The 22,522-nt window shown below is 46.5% G+C and overlaps 1 protein-coding gene across 1 annotated transcript in view; it reads left to right on the plus strand.

The window, feature by feature from the left end:
* TUBGCP3 (tubulin gamma complex associated protein 3) overlaps window positions 1–22,522 on the plus strand; it is a gene marked incomplete in the record, with an annotated part of 536,537 nt that overhangs the window by 250,593 nt on the left and 263,422 nt on the right. Inside the window, 2 exon segments of the mRNA XM_030201534.1 lie at window positions 14,152–14,260; window positions 15,712–15,901. Coding sequence (XP_030057394.1) covers window positions 14,152–14,260; window positions 15,712–15,901 — 299 coding nt within the window.

Here is a 22,522-nt window from a genome sequence, read left to right on the forward strand (position 1 = left end):
GGCCTGGCGACTTCCCCTCGGACTTTTTCCAAGGTCATGGTGGTAGTGGCTGCCTTTCTCAGGCGAGAGGGTATCAGAGTTCACCCTTATCTCGACGACTGGCTCATCAGAGCGGATTCAGCAGACGAGAGTCTACTTGCCACAGCCAGAGTTACAGTTCTTCAGACTCTGGGCTGGGTAGTCAATATGCCCAAAAGTCACCTGACCCCCTATCAGTCTTTCAAGTATTTGGGGGTCCTGTTCAGCACGGCTTAGGGGTTCGTTTTTCTTCCCGACAGCAGGCGACTCAAGCTTCAGAATCAGGTCCGCTTGCTCCTGTGGATGCCTCGCCCTCAAGCTTGGGACTTTGTTCAGCTCCTGGGATCGATGACGGCCACCATAGAGGTGGTTCCCTGGGCAAGAGCTCACATGAGACCGCTGCAGCTTGCTCTGTTTCAGCAATGGTCTCCGATTTCCCAGGAATTCCAATGCAGACTATGGTGGCTTCCTGCGGCCCAACGCAGTAAGGATTGGTGGCTTTCCGACAGCAGGCTGCGGCAGAGGATGCCACTGGCTCTTCCTTTTTGGTGTCTGGTGATAACGGATGCCAGCCTTTCGGGCTGGGGAGCTCATTGCCGGGGACGCTAGGCTCGGGATCTGTGGTCCACCGCGGAAGCGGGATAGTCCATCAATCGCTTGGAACTGAGAGCAATATTTCAGGCTCTTCTGGCCTTCCACAGGACGCTGAAGGGTCTTCCTGTCCGAGTTCTGTCGGACAACACGACAGCAGTGGCCTACATCAATTGCCAGGGTGGCACTCAGTGCAGGGCCCTGGCTGCGGAGGCATCTCAGATCTGCGACTGGGCCGAGCGCCACCTAGAGCTGCTGTCCGCAGCTCACATAGTCGGTCAGAGCAACGTGCAAGCCGATTTCCTCAGCAGACATCAAATCAACCCAGCGGAATGGGAACTGGCAGACGAAGTTTTTCTTCAGATTTGTGCCAAATGGGAAACTCCAGGCTTGGATCTCATGGCGTCAAGTGTAAATGCCATAGTCCCTCGCTTTTTCAACAGAAAGGAGAGATCCTCGTTCAGCGGGGTTGGATGCTCTGGCTTAGCCTTGGCCCTCAGGCCTCCTAAATGTGTTCCCTCCTTGGCCCTTGATAGGGCGAGTTCTACTTCGGATTCGTCTGCACCGAGGATTGATGATTCTCATTGCCCCAGATTGGCCAAGGCGTCCGTGGTACGCGGATCTCCGGCGGATGCTGGTGGACGCGCCTCTTCCTTTGCCTCGGGTTCCGAACCTGTTAGTTCAGGGTCCGGTGATGTCGCGTTCTCGAGGGCCTTTGCATTCTGTCAGGTCCTCGAGGCAGAACCGGGAATCGTGAGCCCTTGGACACCTGCCGAGGAGCGGCAGGGGCAGGCAAGACCACCCTGGAACTGGACATACGGAAGGACAGGACTGGAACTCTGGATTGGAAGCAGGCAACTGGAACCGGCAGAACAGGAACCGCTTCACCTGCACTTAGCCACCGTTCTGCTGGAGTTGAGCTCCAGCGTGCGGGTGGCCGACAGGGCTTGCAGGACAAGGCCGGAGCTGGAGATCCAGAGGACCCACCCTGGGTCTAGGAAACACACAGAAGCTATACTAAATACTAGACTGCACTGAGTGCTGCACGCAGCCGCTAAGCCAGAAACACAAGACAGACTATGAAGACAAGACGTACAAAAGCTTAGCAGGAGCAAGGACTAGGGCATACATGCAAGCTAGGCAGAACGGGGATCAGGGAATACCCACAGGGTAAACCTACTAGCTAGGTAGAGGCAGGATACAGGATAATCCCCCAGGAAATGCATACTAGCTAGACAGAGACAGGATTCAGGATATACACTCAGGATATGCAAGCAGGGTTCAGGATATACACTCAGGATATACTTTAGCTAGGCAGAGCGGGAAACCGGATAACACTAGCTAGGCAGAAACAGGATTCAGGATATACAAGCAGGGTTCAGGATATACACTCTACTACTACTTAACATTTCTAAAGCGCAGCTAGGGTTACGCAGCGCTGTACAATTTAACATAGAAGGACAGGCCCTGCTCAAAGAGCTTACAATCTAAAGGACAAGTGAGTAGACGATACGATGGGGGCAGTCAATTTGGGGCAGTCCAGATATCCTGAAGGTAAGAGTTAGGTGCCGAAGGCAGCATTGAAGAGGTGGGTTTTAAGCAGAGACTTGAAGATGGGCAGGGAGGGGCCTTGACGTAGGGGCTCAGGAAGATTGTTCCAGGCATAGGGTGAGGCGAGGCAGAATGGGCGGAGCCTGGAGTTGGCAGTGGTGGAGAAGGGTACTGAGAGGAGGGATTTGTCCTGTGAACTCAGGATATACGTTAGCTAGGCAGAGCGGGAAATCGGATAACACTAGCTAGACAGAAACAGGCTTCAGGATAGACACTCAGGATATACGCTAGCTGGGCAGAGCGGGAAACCAGATAACACTAGCTAAGCAGAAACAGGCTTAAGGGGTGACACACAAGCTGGGCAAAGCAGGGCTCAGGGTAAACATAGAAGCTGGGCAAAGCAGGACTCAGGGTTAACATAAAAGCTGGGCAAAGCAGGGCTCAGGGTAAAGAGAGAAAACCAGGAATAACAGGCCAAGGGTCTTGGGCTGAAGCTACAGCAGCTCCACACACAGCCAGAGAAATAAACCCAGGCTGTATCTGAGTATCTCCAAACCCAGGCAGAGAACAAACAAAGACTGAGGGTACAAACACTGAGGAAAGCACTAGAAAGACTAGCAGTCCCCAGACACACATACAGAGGGGCAAAGTCCACAGGGAAGGACTAGCAGTCCACAGATACAGAAAGCAGATGGGCAGGAACCCAGAGACAGGCTTAGTAGCAGCACAACAGTACTCTCACTAACCTGCTGACCTTTAGGCATGACACCATACAAAGGCCCTGAATGCAGGCACAGCACTTCCTTATGAAGGCTCTCACTGATGAGTCACCACCAGCAGGACAGGAGCAGGAAGTACACTGACCCCAAAGAGATGCTTGACACTCATAGGAAGTGAGCCCACAGGAAAGACAAGCAGGAGCCATCTTGGAAGCTGGCATAGAGCCGGTGGCAGCCATCTTAGATGCTGGCTCCCTAGAGAGGCAGAGCCCACACAGGTGAGGTCTAGTGGAGCAATCAGCACACAAAGCCAGAGCCAACACTAACACAAAGACAGACAGAAGCCAGCAGAGCTGCTGACCCCCAGAAAGAAGGTAAAGCTGAGAGTGGTCACGGCCCACAGACGTGACAGGTGACTATGGAAGATCCTTGCTGCTTTGGTCTTATGGCCTGGCTCTTGAAAGGGCGCAATTGAGGGACAAGGGCTATTCTAATAAGGTTATTGCCACATTCTTGCAGGCTCGCACGCGGTCTGCCTCTGCGACTTATGCTCGGATCTGGCGCACTTTTGAGGCGTAGTGTACACCAAAGTCTATCTCGACGACTCTGGCAACAGTCTCGCTCTTGCTGGACTTTTTGCAGGACGGGCCTGGCCTACAATTCCCTTTGAGTTCAAGTGGCAGCGTTGACCTGCTTCTGGGGGAAAGTCTCCGGATTGTCCCTTGCTGCTCATCCGGATATTCTACGTTTTCTCAGGGGGCGCTTCGTCTCCGTCCTCCTTTGCGGTCGCCTTGTCCGGCTTGGAACCTGCGGCTTGTGTTGAAGGCGCTCCAGCAATCTCCGTTTGAGCCTTTTAAACGGGCTTCTGAGAAGGATGTGACTCTCAAGACAGTTTTTTTTAGTGGCAATGACGTCGGCTAGAAGAGTGTCTGAGCTTCAGGCTCTTTCCTGTTGGGATCCTTTTCTGCAGTTCTCGGAATCTGGGGTAACTGTTCGTACGGTGCCTTCTTTTCTGCCTAAGGTGGTTTCAGCTTTTCACCTCAACCAGCCCATCTTTCTTCCTTCCTTCTCTAAGGAGGAGTTTCCAGACTCCTTTGGGCAATTGCACCTTTTGGATGTCCGCAGGGCTCTGTGGCAGTAGCTGCAGATATCAAATGAATTTAGGAATTCTGATCATTTATTTGTTCTGTTGGCAGGTCCCTGACAGGGGTTTCCGGCGTCTAAGGCCAGTATAGCCCGATGGCTTAAGGAACTCATTTTTTTGGCTTATCTGCTTTCAGGGCAGTCACTGCCTGAAGCGTTTAAAGCGCACTGTACGAGGGCAATGTCCTCTTCGTGGGCTGAAACGGGTGTTTTTTTCTCTTCAGGAGATCTGTCGTGTGGCTACCTGGGCTTCTCAGCTCTCTTTCGTGCGGCATTACAGGCTGGATGTGGCAGCGCGGCAGGATGTGAATTTTGGAGCACAAGTGCTTGCTCGCGGAGTTGACTATTCCCACCCTACTTAGGGAGTGCTTTGGTACATCCATCCCATCAGTTAATGGATTCATCTGCTGTTGATGACAAGGAAGGGAAAATTAGGTTCTTAACTTGATAATTTTCTTTCCTTTAGTCAAAGCAGATGAATCTATGATCCCTCCCTGACTGACTTTAGTTTTTGTACAGATGTTGCATACTGACATTGTGTCTCAACAGGAGTACTTGAAGACAAGCTATCAGAGTTTCTACATGCTGTTTTTATTGCAGGAGGTTGATAACGTCCCTCCTTTGTTTGGTTATTGCCCCGGTTCTGGGGCGTTTGTTCTCTGTGAGGAAAGTTTATGTTATATTGCCTTCTTTATTCACTGTACTTTGGAAATTTCATATACTGAAGGCAGAGGGGGTTGGGCGTCCTGGAACACCATGTGCTTTCAGTGTTCTCTATCTCTACCTGCTGGTAGGCGGATACAACCCATCAGTTAGTGGATTCATCTGCTGTGACTAAAGGAAAGAAAATTATCAAGGTAAGAACCTAATTTTCCCGTTTTAGCTGCCTCCTTGCGATACAGAGAGGTAAACATTTCTCTGCCACACCTTAGTAATCACACATCCAAAAAGTCCAACTGATGTTTACTGTAAGACACTGTAAATTGCAAATTGCTGTTTTTTTTAATCATTTATTTATAATTTTTCATTTTACAAGGGTCACTTGCAAACAGTAATACAGAGATGACTGTACATTAATACAATATTAGAAAAAAACAATCTCAACTAGATAAATGAATTATATACAATTTTTCTCTTTCTTAGACCACAAAATAAATAGGGAGAGTGAAACAATACAAGGAGATCAATTAAACAACAGTAAACCAAGAAAACGTGGTATTAACTTGATTATCCCCAGTTATTATTTATCTGAATCATTATTCCACATTGATCATCTGGTTGGCCTTTTCAAACCCAAAACGGTGTATAGTCAATTTATTTCGTTGGAAACATACTTATTGTCCAATATTAGTGGAAACAATACACCTGATTTTATTTTTTCCCCTTTTAAAACCAGAAATTATTTAACAATACAAACACTTGAATCTCTGACCCAATTCCCACTGATTAAAGAAATCGCAGTTTCACAGGCTTCACTCCTTTTGTAAGAGGAATCATTTCAGAGGGAAAAAAACTTTAGGAGTTATACCCGGAACTCTGGGAAAACAACAATCTCGATATTAATCATCTGTAACAATATTCATTTTATTCAAATTTTTCTGGTCTATTAACGTTTTCAAAATCTTAATCATTTCCTATTCCTGTAGAACTTCATTTGCTGTATCAATTTTTCATTCTCAAAGGATTCGATTAGATTATCCATGTGGCTCACTAATAAGATTATATCTGAAGCAAAATTATTTACTACCACCGTTAGGTCCTGGCGCGCCTTCCAGATGATATTCAATGTAACCTCCACGGGAGCCAAAAACTTACGGGTTTAGGAGTGGCACCGCCGACACGGGTTCAGCTGTAAACGACTTCATTTCAGCATACACTCCTAACTCACTCCTCCACTCCTTTGGACATGGTGGTTAAATGATTTGAGAGCAATGAAGTCGTTTCCAGGTCCAAGAGCATCGACGCTCCTTCACCGGCGCTAATCAATGGATTCATCAACCCAGTCATCTTTGGGCAGCTCATCGCGCAGCAGTCCCACACTTGCTGCACAGGGGACAAAACGCTGGCCATCGGCGGCTGACCCCCCCATTGTCCCCTTCCTCTCAGTTAAGGTAACTGCAGGTGCAAAGAGGAAATTTCAAGTAAACAAAGACAAAACTTCAGAGGACAGCTGGGCCGTTGAGCGTACGAGCTTCAGGTCACCATCTTTCCACTCTCCCTAGTTTGGGACACTCTTTGTCTGGTTTCTTCTCAGAGGCCTGTCTGATATGGGTAACCCTTCAGCATAGCCCTCTGAGTCATTGAAACACGGAAGCCCCTCCACCACTACAAGGAGGTGTCCCTTCGGAGGGGTGCAAATTGCTATTTAAAGAATTTAACCTGCTCATAAACTCATATAGTTGTTGTTCGCTGCCTTCCCATAGAAAAATGTCATCTAAAAAACGTTTCCAGAAGCTTATCAACCCAAACTAGTGGGAACTGTATAAATAATCTTCTTCTAATGCGCCTACTTATAGATTAGCCACTGACGGGGCTAATGAGATTCCCACAGCTGTTACTTTAATTGATTTAAAAAAATGCCCCTTGAAAATCAAATGTTTCTTTTTAATTACTATAATATCTAATTTCATGAAAAAGGAGGTGAAAATCTGGGGAGGCTCATGATTATCCAAAGCCTTGCAAATAGTCTCTAAGGCTTCCATCTTGGGTGTATTGAAATATACAGGGATGTGACATCTAATGATACCGTAATAGTATCTTTGGTCAGACAAACATCCTGAAGTAATCTCAAAAGATGTGTGGTATCTTGTAAATACTATCATACTTTTCTAGCCATTGGAGACAGAAAAAAATCAATACATTTACTCAATGGTTCCAATGTTAAATTTTGCTTGAAAACAATAGGTCTTCCTGGTGGGTTGTTCACATATTTGTGAATCTTTGATACAAAATATATTCAAAGTAACTGCTTTTTTCTGTTTCAGCCAACACCGAAACTGCTACTGAAAATGTCTAACCACTTTCAGCGGAAACAGAAACTGCAGCCAAGACTTATGTCCTGGTTTCAGTTGAAACTGAAACCTAAGGATTGGTTGTGTGAATGTGAACCAATGAGGCCCACTGGGGATTGTCAGAGCAGCGCTCTGATAAGCCTACAGGAGATTACCCTCCAGTCCCAGGAACTGCAAGCACAGGAGAGTCATTTTAAGAAATCTGACACGTTTAGGATCCCAAGTCAATGCAGATATAATTAAATATCCTCTGAGACAGGAACTTTGTGAGAATGTATTAAAAAGAAAATAATGATTGCCAGTTTTTTAAGCTTATCTGTGCACATGTAACAAGAGAAAGTAATATTGCAATGTTTCCTGTTTTGTATTTAGTTATAAAACTGATTAAGGGCAAGCATGATATAGATTCTTACTAAAATATGGTAAAGGAGTCCACTAGTCTACACTGCGTCCATTATACCAGCCCGATGCACAATCCAGAATAAAAAGGCATTTCCTTAACATCCCTCTGGACCGGTCCAGAAATGACTGATGGGTTGTGCACAACTACCAAGCAGGTGGAGACTGAGAACTCTGATTCTTGCATGAGCCTATTATAGCCATGTCCAGCCTCAGTTTGAATCGGTATTCTCAGTCTCCAGCAGGTGGTAGATGTGATGAGCCCTTCAGCCTCAGTTTTTTATGCTATTTATATATTTTTTTCTTTATTTTTCCTAGTTATTCTTTCTCTTTAAAAAAAACAGATAGGAATTTTAAAGTACCTTTATCTTGCTCCGTTAGGGTCACTGTTGCTGGCTGAGGCCCCTGGGGGTTCTCTGGTGTCTCGGGGATGCTATACTCGGATGGCCGAGTCCCTCCACCCCCTCCCCAAATAGTCCTTTGCAGTTCATCTTTGCCTAGCTGTTTTAATTTGGAAACTATAGCATCAACCCCTTCGAGGGAAGTGTGTTTGCTTCCTGAGGGGAGACAGACACTTTAATTATTTAAGTACAAAAAAAGAAAAAAAAAACCTAAAAGGAGACCAATCAGGGAGTCCAGTTTTGGTCCCTCTCTGCTTGTATTGTTATCTTGCTGGCTGGGAGCAGCTGTTTCTCCACTGAGTCTGAGAGCAGACTGGAGCCATGAGTGAGAAATTGAAGTTGTGCACTGTTTGTCAGTGTTGCGGGATGACTTTTGGCGGGAGGTTCAGAGCAACTTGATTTGGGCGCAGCTGCAGCTTTGGCTTGTAAGAATGCTGGCAGCGGTGCTGCGGCTTCGTATGGCAGACTGGCAGTTCCAGTTTTGTTGGGAACCACCGCCATTTTGGATTCGCAGAGTGAAGTTACTGAGCTCACGCCTCAGTTGGGTCCTACTTCAGAAACGGCTGCAGTGGTGCAAGGGAGAATTCCCGAGGGGGGTTTCCACTGAAATTTGTTTTAGCTGTGTGCAAAGCTTTTCTTTTAAGATAAACAGCTCCTCCTTCAGATGCTACCCTGGGATTCTTCAGGGGACTGCCATCTTCCTTATCTAAGCTCCTTAAGGTGCTTTAGGAGGAGAAGGAGGAGGATGCAGTTCCTGAACACTGTGTAGATTCTGACCAGTTTCTTCATGGTGCAGAGGAGGATCCCTTGGGGGCTTAACAGAGCCGTTTTCTCCTCAAGGTGACTTACTGTCCATATTTCCACAAGGAGGACGTCCGGGAGATCATCACATTAGTCTCTTCCACGCTGAAATTTGAGGAGGAGCTGGTGGTGAGCCAGAGCAGCAGACAGTGGATCCTTTGGTGAAGGGGATCCATAAGTCAGGTAAGGCCTTTTCTATGCATCAAGACATAAGAGACATAGTTCAAGCACAGTGGGACAGTCCGGACTCTCCCTTTCATTTTGCCAAGTCTATGCTTTGTATGTACTCTTTTCCAGATCAGGACAAAGCCTTGTTGAAGCCTCCTGTGGTAGACGCCGTAGTCTCAGCTGTCACCAAAAGAATATAGTAACCTGCAGATTGTCCTAGTTAGATTGTAAGCTCTGTCGAGCAGGGATTGTCACTTCATGTTCAAGTGTACAGCGCTGCTTACGTCTAGTAGCACTTTAGAAATGATAAGTAGTAGTATGAACCGCGTTGAAAGATCCTGTGAATTGTAGGGTGGAGTCACTGTTGAAGCATTGTTTTGATGTTTGAAGCACTGCTTTGTTAGTTCTAGCTACCATATGTGGAAGTTTGGTGGCCAGGGTGTGTTTTCATTGGTCAAAACATGTCCTTGACAGAACTTCTGATGACCTTTCCTTGATTGATTCGAAAGTCTCTCAGATGGAACTGGGGTCTGCCTTTTTGGTGAACACTCTGTATGATTTGCTTTGGGCCTCAGCTAAATCTGTGGCTCTTAGTGTTGCTACCCGGCGTTCTCTCTGGCTCCATAGTTGGTCAGTGGATGCGGCTTCCAAATCTAAGCGCCATAAGTTTCTTTTTAGGGGGTTCTTTTTGTTTGGTGAAAATCTCAACAATTTAGTGAGAAGTCTGGGAGAGTCTAAGGTGCTTTGGCTTCTGGAAGATCATCCTCGGTCGCTGAGCTGTGGCTCCCAGGCCAGAAAAGGTCGTGCATGTGATTTTCGGTGTTTTTGGCCTGGACGGTTTGCTGGTGCTCAAAGATCTCGTTTCTTTCTGCATTCTCTGTCCTTTCGTGGAATCCATCGTGAAGGCCAGGAAAGTGGCAGGTGTTCCAGGTCCAGGGTCGTTTTTCACAATGAAGGTGTCAGGGCCTACCGTCTAATCCCTGTAGGAGCTCGGTTGACAGAGTTTTATGGGAGGTTGGCCCAGATAACCTCAGATCAGTGGGTTCTAGGGATTATTCATGATGAATACGCCTTAGAGTTCGCTTTTCCACTCCTGGTTGTCTTCCTAGAGTTTCCTTTTTGTTCATGGGTCAAGGTGACAGCAGTCAGGGTTACCCTTGTGCACTTTTTGTGTCTGAACACAGTTTGTAACATTCCTCAGGCGGAGGTAGGCACAGGATGTTATTCCATCTATTTTGTAGTTCCCAAGAAAGACAACTTTTTGTCTCATTTGTCCCATCAAAAATGTGAATTGGGCTCTTAAGATCTTTTCTTTTTATATGGAGACTTTTTGGTCAGTGATTGTCACAGTTCGTTCAGGAGAGTTTCTGACCGTGTTGGATTTGACTGAGGCTTATCTTCACATTCCAATTCTCCGCCAGCACCAGAGATTCCTTTGTTTTGCATTGTTGAGATGGCATTATTGGTTCCGTGCCCTGCTATTTGGTCTGGCCACGGCTCCTTGGACTTTTACGAAGGTTATGGTGGTGATTGCAGTGGCCTTATGCAGGGAGGGCATTCTGGTGCATCCCTGTGTGGGTGACTAGCTGATTAGAGTGAAGGTTGTTCAATTCTTGGACGCCCTCGGTTGGATGATAAATCCTTTCAAAAGTTATTTGGTCTCAACTCAGTCTCTGGACTATCTCAGGGTCTCATTCAACACTCTTCTAGGCCAAGTTTTTCTTCTGCTGCCTCGGATTCACAAGTTGCAGGATCATATTCACCATCTCCTTCACTGTCCAGTCCCTCGGGCCAGTGATTACCTTCTGGTTCTCAGCTCCGTAGAAGTGGCACCCGTAGAAGTAGTTCCTTGGGCAAAGGCTCATATGTGTCCTCTTCCAGGGTCTGTGGGCCCAGGAGGAATCTTCCTCTTCTATCAGTCTGTTGACTAGGGTGATATGATTAGCCCTCCAGGTGTTTCACAGTCTTGTTGTGGGGAAAGTGGTAAGAGTTCTCTCTGACAACGCTACGGCAGTGGTGTGCGCCAGTAATTAAGAAGGCACGAGAAGTCAGTTCGTAAAGGAGACAGCACTTCTCATGAGTTGGGCGGAGCATCATCTGCTAGATCTGTCCGCAGCTCGTAGCCGGTTCACAGAATATGATGGCCGACTTGCTCAGACGTCATACTCTGGATCCAGGGAAATGGGCCCGGAGTCCGGAAACTTACAGCTGCATAGTTCATTGTTGGAGTGTCCCGGTAATGGATCTGATGGCTACACATCAAAACACCAACACAAGACGGGTTTTCAGTTGGAAAAAGGATTGGCGGTCAAAGGGAATCAATACTGTGATCCCACTTTGGCCAGAAGGCCTGCTCTATGTGTTTCCCCCATGGCCTCTGTTGGGCTGGGTCATTCAGCAAATCAAGAGCTTTAAGGGACAAGTGGTTTTGGTTGTTCTGGATTGGCCAAGAAGTCCATGCGTCCTTTCCCAGTGATGTCAGAATTCTCAGAGGGGTTAGTATCCTGCGTCCACTGAGGCATCCACTTTTTCCATCTTAGGATTTGAGGCATTTTATCCTCCGTTTGAGCTGCTGGCGGCTTCCTCTGTCAAAGACTTGAAGTTTAAAATGGTTTTCCTGGTCGCCATGTCTTTGGCTCAGCGTGTATTGGATTTGCAGGAGCTTTAGTGTAGACTGCCCTTCTTGGAATTTTGCGTCCTGTTCCCTCTTTCCTTCCAAAGGTCTTATCGTCCTTTCACTTGAACCAGTCCATCGTGTTACCCATTTTGGGGTCTTCTGGTTCTGTTGAGTAGCGTCGTCTGTGGAAGCTAGATGGGCGCAGAGCTTTGCAGGAGTATTGCGTAGGATGGAAGATTTGCGACGGTCAGATCATCTCTTTGTTTTAATGGCAGGTGGTCGGAAAGGTCTGACCGCTTTCAAAGCTACTATTGTTCGGTGGATTAAGGAGGCCATTTCTTCTGCCTATTTTATTTCTGGCAAAGTGGCTCCACCGGGTGTTCGGGCTCATTCCACGAGGGATGTTGCCACTTCTTGGGCAGAACGGTCTCTTGTTCCTCCCTTGGACATCTGTAAGGTGGCAACCTGGTCGTCTCTTCACACTTCTGTTCGTCACTACCGGTTAGATACTCAAGTCTGTGAGGAAGTGGGTTTTGATGAGTGTGTTCTTACCACAGGGCTTTGTTGATCCCACCCTTGAATGTACTGCTCTGATACTTCCCATCAGTCATTTCTGAACCAGTCTGGAGGGATTCTAAGGAAGGAGAAATTAGATCTTACCTGCTAATTTTCTTTCCTTTAGTCCCTCTCGACTGGCCCAGATCCCACCCTTAGCATTAGTCTGGTTCTATCTTGATGGTTCTTTGGCTTGTTTGACTTTGCGGACGGATAGTCGATTCAATTTTTTTCTTTCTTGTTTGGCCTGTAGTTTCTAATTGTTTTATTTGTACATGAGAAAAAAAGCATAAGACTTTTACAGATAAAGTTGCAAATACAAATGATACCATTTCTATGGTTCTTTACACCAGCTCTGCTAATTGTTTTCTATGTAGCTGTTGTGTGCCCTGTTGAGAGTACAGATACAGTTATTCTTTTCTTCTCTTCCACTCTTGCTTTGTTAGGGATATACTGATTCAAACTGAGACTGGGAATGGTTGTAATAGGCTCACGTAAGAATCAGAGTTCTCAGTCTCCACCTGCTGGTAGGCTTGCACAACCCATCAGTCATTTATGGGCAAGGATTATATGCTCTGAAAAATTACTATCAAGAGCAGTATATTTCTCAAATTACTTTCTAATATATACACTTCATTTCATTGTATATTATTTCCCTACTAGCACTATAAGCTGACCAGTATTTGTGCTTGAAAACAATTACTGCAGGTTCATTTCTCATAGAATCTAGCTTTTGCACGCCGTAAGTTTGATTTAAATGCTGCATCATCATACCCAACAGAGTCCGAAAATTGTTTAGGATCACACAGATAGTATCCAAACTAGAATATATATAATAATTTAAATAATGAAAGACCATGTTTTACCTCCAAGCAAAATTGCCTCCGCACACATAGACCTCAGCTAGTGAAAACTGAAAGTAAAAGCTGTAGGACTTTTACAGTGGCTAACTTTAAACCATATTTGGAGTGACAATTGATGTCATATTTCCACAGAGAAGCTAATTCCTAAGGAGCTTATCCCAAATTTCTAGATTTAAATTCATTTTAAATTTTTGTACCAAAAGCATTTATTTGGAGCACTCTATTTACCATATACACTCCTATGCAAGATCATAACTGTATTACTTGCAATCGTATTACACAAAAAGCAAGCAAAGAGTAGTCCCCCCCACCCCCCTGCCGCCAATCTATCTTACAATCCCTGGTGGTCTATTGGTGTAGTAAGGGCAAGAGTTGATCCTCAGTCACTCTTGCCCAAGTCAGCTCTGTTCTCAAAATGACTGCCGTGACCTCTTGTGGCAGTCTCACGAGATTGCCATTTTGAGAGCAGAGCCAGCATAACAGGGGCAACTGGGGATTGCTCCTGTCTTGACTACACCCCTAAACCACCAGGGATTGTAAAATTGGCCTGAGGGGAGCATCTACAGGTGGGCAGAGGGGAGATGCAACTCCAGTTTGGAGGGGAGGGGGTTAGGGAGACATAGGACAAAGCACAAATTTTTGGCTTTCACCAAAACACACAGCCAGTTTCAGCTGAAACCAGAACCTTGACCGTAGCCTTTTGGTCGAAAAAGGATTTGGGAGCCAGTTTTGGCACCATAACCAGAATCAAAATTTGGTCAGCCTCTAGGGATGTTTCCTGCACAAAATAGCCATTTCATTAACAGTGATTGTTAGCCTCCCAAACCATCTACACAGTCCTCTCCTGTAACTTGCTCAAGGGATCACCAGCAAGAGTATGGTAAATATGATGATCAGCCAGTTGTCTGTTAGCTTCCTTCAAATACAACTTCAGTGGCTGTACTGTTGTCGCTCTTCCTTTATCCTCCTTCAAAATCATTAACTGCTTGTTCATTTTTAGCTTTTGTAATGCAGTTCTTTGGATATGTGACAAATTATGCCACTCCCGGATTTGGCTGTTACAGTGTTCCACTCTCATTAACTCCTTAAACAGCAAATGCTGGAATACTTGAATAGATGACTCCATGTGGCCTGGCGGTACCCAGAGGGACTGTTTTCGCATTATAGAGACTTCAGTGTGTTAAGTTGTACCCTCAACTGGGGTGGTTGAAATTAATGTGAATAATTAAATTGTAAAAAAATTTGTAAGCGCTAAGATACATTGTGGAGTTTATAAGTATAACAGCACATCTTGATGATTTGATCTGTTTTTAGGTCCTTCTAATTGGAAAGTCTATAAACTTCTTGCATCAGGTTTGTCATGACCAAACTCCCACTGCTAAGATGATAGCTGTGACTAAGTCTGCAGAATCACCTAAGGATGGTAAGGTACATCAGCATAAAAGCTATTCACTGCTCTGGAACTTGTGTATCTTGTTTTAACTTCTTTTTAGCTATGTTTGCTTTAGAAAATATAGAAACCGTGTCATATATTTTTTCAATTCATACATGTGATAAATGCTTGAAGTTTGATCACTCTGCACATAAGCTTGACATCAGGGTTTACTTTAATGGGGAGAATCTCCTGTGTAGTTCTGATGTTTCCATAAGCAAATCATTTTGTTTAAATTAGCCAATTATTTACAAAAGACTATTTGAAGAATTTCTAAACAATAAGTTCACTGACAGGCATCAATTTCATATGATCATGTATTCTGGAAATACCATGTATAGTACATGGTTTAAAGTAAAACAAAATCTTGCTGCTGGCAAATTGTGAACATAAGAAGAGCCATGCAGAATCAGACCAGTCTATTGAGCCCAGCATTTTATCTGGGTTATAAGTGCCCAGTAGTTTCTATCTAGTAGATCTATTTCTCATAGCTCGTTTCCAGGGAGCAGTACAATTTAGGGGGTGAAGTACTCTTGTTCATGGAAGAGGAGTGGGACTTGGGACTTAGGTGTGATTATACGTGATGATCTTAAGGTGTCCAAACAGGTAGAAAAGATGACGACGAAAACCAGAAGGATGCTTGAGTGCATAGGGAGAGGAATAGTTAGCAGAAAAAGCAGGTGATAATACCGCTGTATAAGTCTTTGGTGAGACCTCAATAGAGTACTGTGTACAATTCTGGAGACCTGCACCTTCAAAAGATATAAACAGATTGGAGTTGATCCAGAGGGCGGCTACTAAATAGTCAGTGGTCTTCATCATAAAGCTTATGTGGACAGACTTAAAGATATGCTTATGCCCCCTCCATTTTTTCTCCAACCTAATTTATGAAACCTCACTCCATAGCATCTCTCTTGCTTAACCCTTCTTGTTCTTTTAGATCCTCTATAAGAACTCAAAAGACCCTCAACCCCTTTCCCCAGCAATTATTTCACAACAAACGCATCACTTAGTCTGCAGCTCTTTTTTGTCCAGCAATCCCACCTCCCCATCCCCATTCAAGCTCCTCTGTTTTCTACCTGCCAATTGATCAGCTCAGGCAGAAGAAATTGACCAGGTGAAAGGGAGAGGAGTTAACACATGCTGCCAGTCAGGTTCTACCTCTTTGACTTAGTCCTTTTGCTGCAAGAGAGAGAAAATATCTACTTACAGTGAATTGACTCTGAAGTGTCAATCAGTGAACCTAATGTATTTTGTATTCAGTTGGTGTTATGATAATCAGTACTCTTGGAGTCAATGTGTTAGCCTGATTGATTAATTACATGATTTTCTTCTGCAAAGCATTTAGATAAGTATCTATATTAATGCATCTATGTTGGTCTATGTTTATGTGGCTATATCCTGGCATTTTCTAAATCTATGTTACCTCTTTTATCTTTCAGCTGCAGACTTGTTCACAGATTTGGAGAATGCCTTTCAAGGAAAAATTGATGCTGCTTATTTTGAAACCAGCAAATACCTACTGAATGTTCTCAATAAGAATTACAATTTACTAGAGCACATGCATGCCATGAGACGCTACTTACTTCTGGGTCAAGGAGATTTTATACGGCACTTAATGGACTTGCTTAAGTAAGAGAACTTTGACTATAATTATGAATATACAAACAAAATTTGTTCTTTATATGAACCCACATTTTAGAGCTAATGTTAATGTGTTTCAATGCTTCTCTGAGGACAAGCAGGCTGCTTGTTCTCACATGTGGGTCGACGTACGCGTCGGCCCAGGAATCAGCATTTTTGCAAGCAAAAATATAAAAAAAAGTTTGCCAGACTCTTCTGGCGTGCGCGCACCGATTTCCTGCCCATCGCGCGAATGCTTTCCTCACTTTTCTTTTCTCCGTGTTGAGGTGTGATAGAGTTTTTTCTTGTTCTCCTCTCAGGCCCGGGAAAGAGACTTCATCGTGGCTTTTTGCCTTATTTTCTCTTCTTTTTCCAAACAGAATTCTACAGTTAAAAAAAAAAACCCACTTCCCGTAGTTCTTTATTTTTGCCACCTTTTAAAGTTTCCTTTGTTTTCGAGCCGGCCGCGGGGGTCGGGTGTTCCCTTCTTTTGTGCCCTTTTTTCTTCTAACAGGCACAATCGCGTCTTTTGATTTCGCCGAAGCCGTTTTTCTTTCCATGTCATCGAAGACACCCAGCGGCTTCAAACGTTGTACTCTGTGCAACCAGACCATCTCAGGTACTGATACCCACGCCTGGTGTATCCAGTGCCTTGGCCTGACCATAGCACAGGCGCTTGTAGACTGTGTCTTCCTATGAAGAAACGGACCCAAGCGTCTTAGGAAGCCAACGAGAAAAGGTTTTTGGGGCTCAGTCCGGTCCTTCGACATCGGTACTTCGAGGTAATGGCTGCTGAAAGACCTAGTTGTGCTGGGAGCAGTGAGGCATCGAGTGGGTCTCCACCTACCTCGAGGCCTCCTGTTATGCAGGCCCCCCGGGACCAACCTTCGTCAGACCCGGCCCTGAGGAGGCGTGAAGATTCCACATCCTCCTCCTCAGTACCGAGGAGTCTTAATGACGGGTGTCGAGTGAAGGCGAAGAAGCACCGTCATCGTTCTCCTTTGACACACACGGTGCCGGGAGCTCCAGGGCGTTGAGGGAATCAGCACCTGAGAAGCGTCGGCACCGAGAGGATCACTTCCCCTCTATTGAGGAGGTGCCGATGCATCGGTCTTCTGGCAGCCTGGTAACCTGCTCCCGAGCCTCGACAGATTCTGCCACCGGCTCCTTTACCGACCCTGCAGCCTTGTCCGATGGTGGCTCTTGATGAGCCCATCAGGGCCCTGCTTCCAGAGCTTCTGGAAGGATTGCTGCGCCAGTCTGCTTCGGTGTCGGGGGTGCTTGCTCCTTACGTACCATCTGCTGCAGCGGCATCTGGCCCTTCGCCTGTGGGTGAGGTCCCCGACCTCGGTGCCGCCTGTCCACCCAGGTCGACTCCCCTTCGATGTCGGTGGAGGAAGCTTCGCCGGAGTCCAGGTGGGCGTTGACTTCTCGGCACAGCCATCGAGGACGTTGTTCCTCGGCGTCGAGACAGGCTCAGTTACAGACTGCTCTGAGGGATGTCTTGTCCGATACTGAAGATGAGCGTTCGTGGGAGGAAGAGGAGGATCCCAGGTACGTTTCTTCTGATGAGTCCTATGGGATTCCCTCTGAAACTTCCCCTCCACTAGAAAGGATACTTTCTCCACCGGACAGTCTATCCTTTATCTCCTTTGTCCGGGAAATGGCTGTGGCTATTCCCTTCTCTGTGGAGGTTGAGGATGAACCCAGGGCTGAGATGCTCGAGGTCCTGGATTATCCTTTTCCACCTAGAGAGGCTGCAACGGCTCCTTTGCATAATGTGCTGAAGGAAGTCCTTATGTGAAACTGGTCATTCCCTCTGTCTAATCCCGTGATCCCGAAAAAAGCTGACTCCCAATATCGGATCCACGGGGAGCCTGGATTGATGAGGTCTCAGCTACCTCACAATGCCATGGTGGTGGACTCCGCTCTCAAAAGAGCCAAGAGCACTAGGGGACTATACCTCGGCGCCTCCAGGCAGAGAATCTAGAACCTTGGACTCTTGGGAGGAAGGCGTATGAGGCCGCTATGCTCGCAACCAAAATCCAGACATACCATTCTTCACAAGCATCCACTTGCGGAACTCGGTGAGGCAACTGTCTAGCTTGGTTGATGCACTACCTCTGGATCAGGCCGAGCCTTTTTGCCAGGTGGTCAGGCAGCAGAAGGCGTGTCAAAAATTCCTGGCCAGAGGTACGTTCGACACTTTTGATGTATCATCCAGGATCGCTGCTCAAGGTATAGTGATGCGCAGACTCTCATGGCTGCGTGTCTCTGACCTGGATCATTCGGTCCAGCAGCGGATGGCGGATGTTCCTTGCTGGGGAGATAACCTTTTTGGTGAGAAAGTAGAGGATCTAGGTGACCAGATCAAGAAGCACAATGATGCTATGGATTCTCTCTCCTGCCGGGCGTCTTCTGCTACTACCTCCTCATCTAGGAGGTTTTTTGGAGGGAAGAGGAGTGCTCCCTATTCCTATGCTAGGCGTAGGTACACTCTTCTTCTCGGCAGCCTGCCCAGGCTCATCCCAGCGCACTCATTCTTGTCACAGCATGCGCCTAAGGCCACTGCAGCTCCCCAGCAAAAGCAAGAACAGGCTTTTGACTGACTCCAGTTTAGCATAGCCTCAGTAAACGTGTCCGTACCGGACGACTTGCTGGTTGGGGGAGGTTAATGTTTTTTCACCAAAGGTGGCCTCTTATAACCTGTGACCGGTGGGTTCTTCAAATTGTCTGGTTAGGGTACACCCTCAATCTGAAATCCAAGCCTCCAAATTGTCCAACAGGAGCTCAGTCCTATAGCTCCCAGCACAAGCAGGTACTTGCAGAAGAACTTTCCGCCCTTCTACAGGTCGAAGCGGTTGAACCCATTCCGCCAGGGGAAGAAGGGGATTCTATTCCAGGTACTTCCTTGTGCAAAAGAAAACGGGGGATGCGTCCCATCCTAGACCTAGGGCCCTGAACAAATTTCTAGTCCGAGAAAAGTTCAGGATGGTTTCCCTAGGCACCCTTCTTCCCATGATTTAGGAAAACGATTGGCTATGCTCTCTGGACTTAAAGGATGCTTGCACACACACATCTCGATACTTCCAGCTCACAGGAAGTATCTTTGATTTTGGCTGGGAACACAGCATTTTCAGTACCATGTACTGCCTTTTGGCCTGGTGTCTGTGCCCAAAGTGTTTACAAAATGCCTAGCTGTAGTCGCAGCGTTGCTACGCAGACTGGGAGTACATGTGTTTCCTTATCTCAGCGATTGGCTGGTGAAGAGCACCTTGAAGGAAAGTGCTCTGGAGTCCATGCAAATGACTATTGAGGTGCTGGAGCTACTGGGGTTCATCATAATTATCCCAAGTCCCATCTCACCCCAGTCCAAAAAATTGGAATTCATTGGAGCTCTGCTGAACACTCAGACAGCTCGAGCTTATCTCCCTGAGGCAAGGGCGGACAACCTTCTGTCCCTGCAAGTCACAGCTCGGCAGATGTTGAGACTTCTGGGGCATATGGCCTCCACAGTTCATGTAATGCCCATGGCACATCTACATATGAGATCAGCTCAATGGACCCTAGCTTCCCAGTGGTTTCAAGCTGCGGGGGATCTAGAGGATGTAATCCAGCTGTCCACCGACTTTTGGAATTCTCTTCAGTGGTGGACGATTCGATCCAATTTGACCATGGGGTGACCATTCCAAGTTCCTCAGCCACAAAAAGTGCTGATGATGGATGCATCTCTACTTGGGTGGGGAGCTCATGTAGATGGGCTCCACACTCAGTGAGCCTGGTCCTTTCAGGAAAGAGGTCTGCAGATCAACCTCCTGAAATTAAGAGTGATCTGGAACGCTCTAAAGGCTTTCAGAGATTGGCTGTCCAACCAAGTAATCTTAATTCAGACAGACAGTCAGGTTGCCATGTTTTACACCAACAAGCAGGGGGGCACCGGATCTCACCAACAGCAAGGGGGCACCGGATCTCGCCCTATGTGTCTGGAAGCCGTCCAAATGTGGCTTTGGGCTTTCTGTCACGGCATGTTTCTCCAAGCCACTTATCTGGCAGGCGTAAACAACAATCTGGCCGACAGATTGATTAGGATAATGCAACCCTCACGAGGTGGTCACACTGAAACATTGGCGTAGTCCGCAAGATCTTCTGAGCGTGGGGCACCCCCCTCGGTGGATCTTTTTTGCCACTCAGATCAATCACAAGGTCCCTCAGTTCTGTTCCAGACTTCAGGCCCACGACAGACTAGAAGTCAGATGCTTTCCCTATCATTGGGGGACAGGCCTTCTGTATGCGTATCCTCCCATACCTCTAGTGATTTGCCTGAACTCAAGCAAGACTCCGGAACCATGATCCTGATTGCACCCTTCTGGCCACGTCAGATTTGGTTCCTTCTTCTGGAGTTGTCCCCCGAAGAACCGTGGAGATTGAGTGTTTTCCAACCTAATCACTCTGAACGAGGGGGTCGCTGCTACATCCCAACCCTCCAGTCTCTGGCTCTCATGGCCTGGATGTTGAGAGCTTAGAATTCGCCTCCTTGGGTCTTTCAGAGGGTGTCTCCCGATCTTGCTTGCTTCCAGAAAAGATTCCACAAAGAAATGTTATTCTTTCAAATGAGGAGATTGCTGTGTGTGTGACAGCAAGGCCCTAGATGCTCTTTCTTGTTCTACACAGACCCATCTTGAATACTTTCTACACTTATCAGAGTCTGGCCTCAAAACCACTCAGTAAGGGTTCATCTTAGTTCGATCAGTGCCTATCATCGCCGTGTAGAGGGTAAAACTATCTCTGGACAGCCTTTTAGTCCGTTCGCTTCATGAGAGGTTTGCTTTTGTCAAAGCCCCCTGTCAAACCTCCACCAGTGTCATGGGATCTCAATGTCGTTCTCACTCAGCTGATGAAAGCTCCTTTTGAACCACTGAATTCCTGCCATCTGAAGTGCTTGACCTGGAAGGTCGTTTTCTTGGTGGCTGTTACTTCAGCTCGTAGGGTCAGTGAGCTTCAGGCCTTAGTAGTACATGCATCTTATATCAAATTTCATCATAACAGAGTAGTCCTCCGCACTCACCCTAAGTTCCTGCCAAAGGTGGTGTCGGAGTTCCATCTGAACAGTCAGTTGTCTTGCCAGCATTCTTTCCCGTCCTCATACCCGCTCTGGCAAAAGCAGTTTGTACACTTGGACTGCAAGAGAGCATTGGCCTTTTACATGGAGTGGACAAAGCCCTTTAGACAGTCCGCCCCAGTTGTTTGTTTCTTTTGATCCCAACAGGAGGGAAGTCGCCATCGGAAAACACACAATCTCCATTTGGCTAGCAGATTGCATTTCCTTCACTTATGCCGCCCAAGCTGGGCTGACTGTGGAGGGCCATGTCACAGCTCACAATGTTACAGCCATGGCTGCGTCAGTGGCTCACTTAAAGTCAGCCTCCATTGAAGAGATTTGCAAGGCTGCAACTTGGTCCATCAGTCCACAACATTCACATCTCACTACTGCTTCAGCAGGATACACCCGACGCAACAGTCGGTATGGGCAGTTGGTGCTGCAGAATCTGTTCGGGGTTAGAATCCAACTCCACCCCCCCTAGACCCATTTTTGTTCTGTTCCAGGCTGCTCTCTCAGTTAGTTGTTTATGGTTTCAGGTCAATCTTGGTATGTTCTCGCTGTTGTGAGGCCCAAGTGACCCGTGTTCAAGCAGGTATTCTCTGAGGACAGCAGGCTGATTGTTCTCACCAACCGCCCACCTCCCCCCTTTGGAGTTGATTTGTTTCTTTTATGCTCTTGATTTAACTGAGGAACGCGTTCGCACGATGGGCGGGAAATCGGTCCGCGCATGCACGCCAGAAGACTCTGGCAAACTTTTTTAATATTTTGCTTGCAAAATGCCGATTCCTGGTTCGACGCGGACGTCGACCCACATATGAGAACAATCAGCCTGCTGTATTCGGAGAACACCTGCTACAGGTATGTATCTTCGCTTTACTTAGCGCACCCTTAGTAAAAGGATCCCTAACAGATTTTTGCACAACCTAAATGCCATGCAGTCCATTGTATACCTATGGCCTGCATGGCACTTAACGCATACTAATTCGTTAGTGCACCTTAGTAACAGGACCCTGTAGGCACTGGAACTGGGAAGGCTTCAGATATGCTAACTTTTCTGCAAATATCTGAGGGTACCTTGTTGAGGGGGGAAAGCAAATTTAGAAACTGGTTTGTCACTATTGTACTAGGGCTGTTTTCGATCAACATTTTAAATCCAGATTAATGGCATAATTAATCATATGACTAAAAGCAGGGGCATAACCAGCAGTCCGTGGAGCGGAGTAGGGCAACAGGGGTGGAAAGTCAAATATTTGTCTCGCTAACTTATGAATTAGCTGGCCACACTTAAAATTTCCCCCACTGAATATTTGCACTATTCCAAGTAGTAAATAATGCCCAAAATCCAGTGCTCTGAAACTATCAAATTTTACACGTATAAGGATTTGTGGCTGTAAGTTTGGAGGTCTGCTTAAAGTGCTTTGTTTAAAAGGACTAGAACCTGGTGCCTTTGCAGATGAGTGATTACCAGTATCTGTTAATGCTCACTGCACTGTCTCAGGGAGACTATATAGTGTCTGTCTAATTACAGG

This window comes from Microcaecilia unicolor, chromosome 4 (assembly GCF_901765095.1).
Source record: "Microcaecilia unicolor chromosome 4, aMicUni1.1, whole genome shotgun sequence".
Taxonomy (NCBI): Eukaryota; Metazoa; Chordata; class Amphibia; order Gymnophiona; family Siphonopidae; genus Microcaecilia; species Microcaecilia unicolor.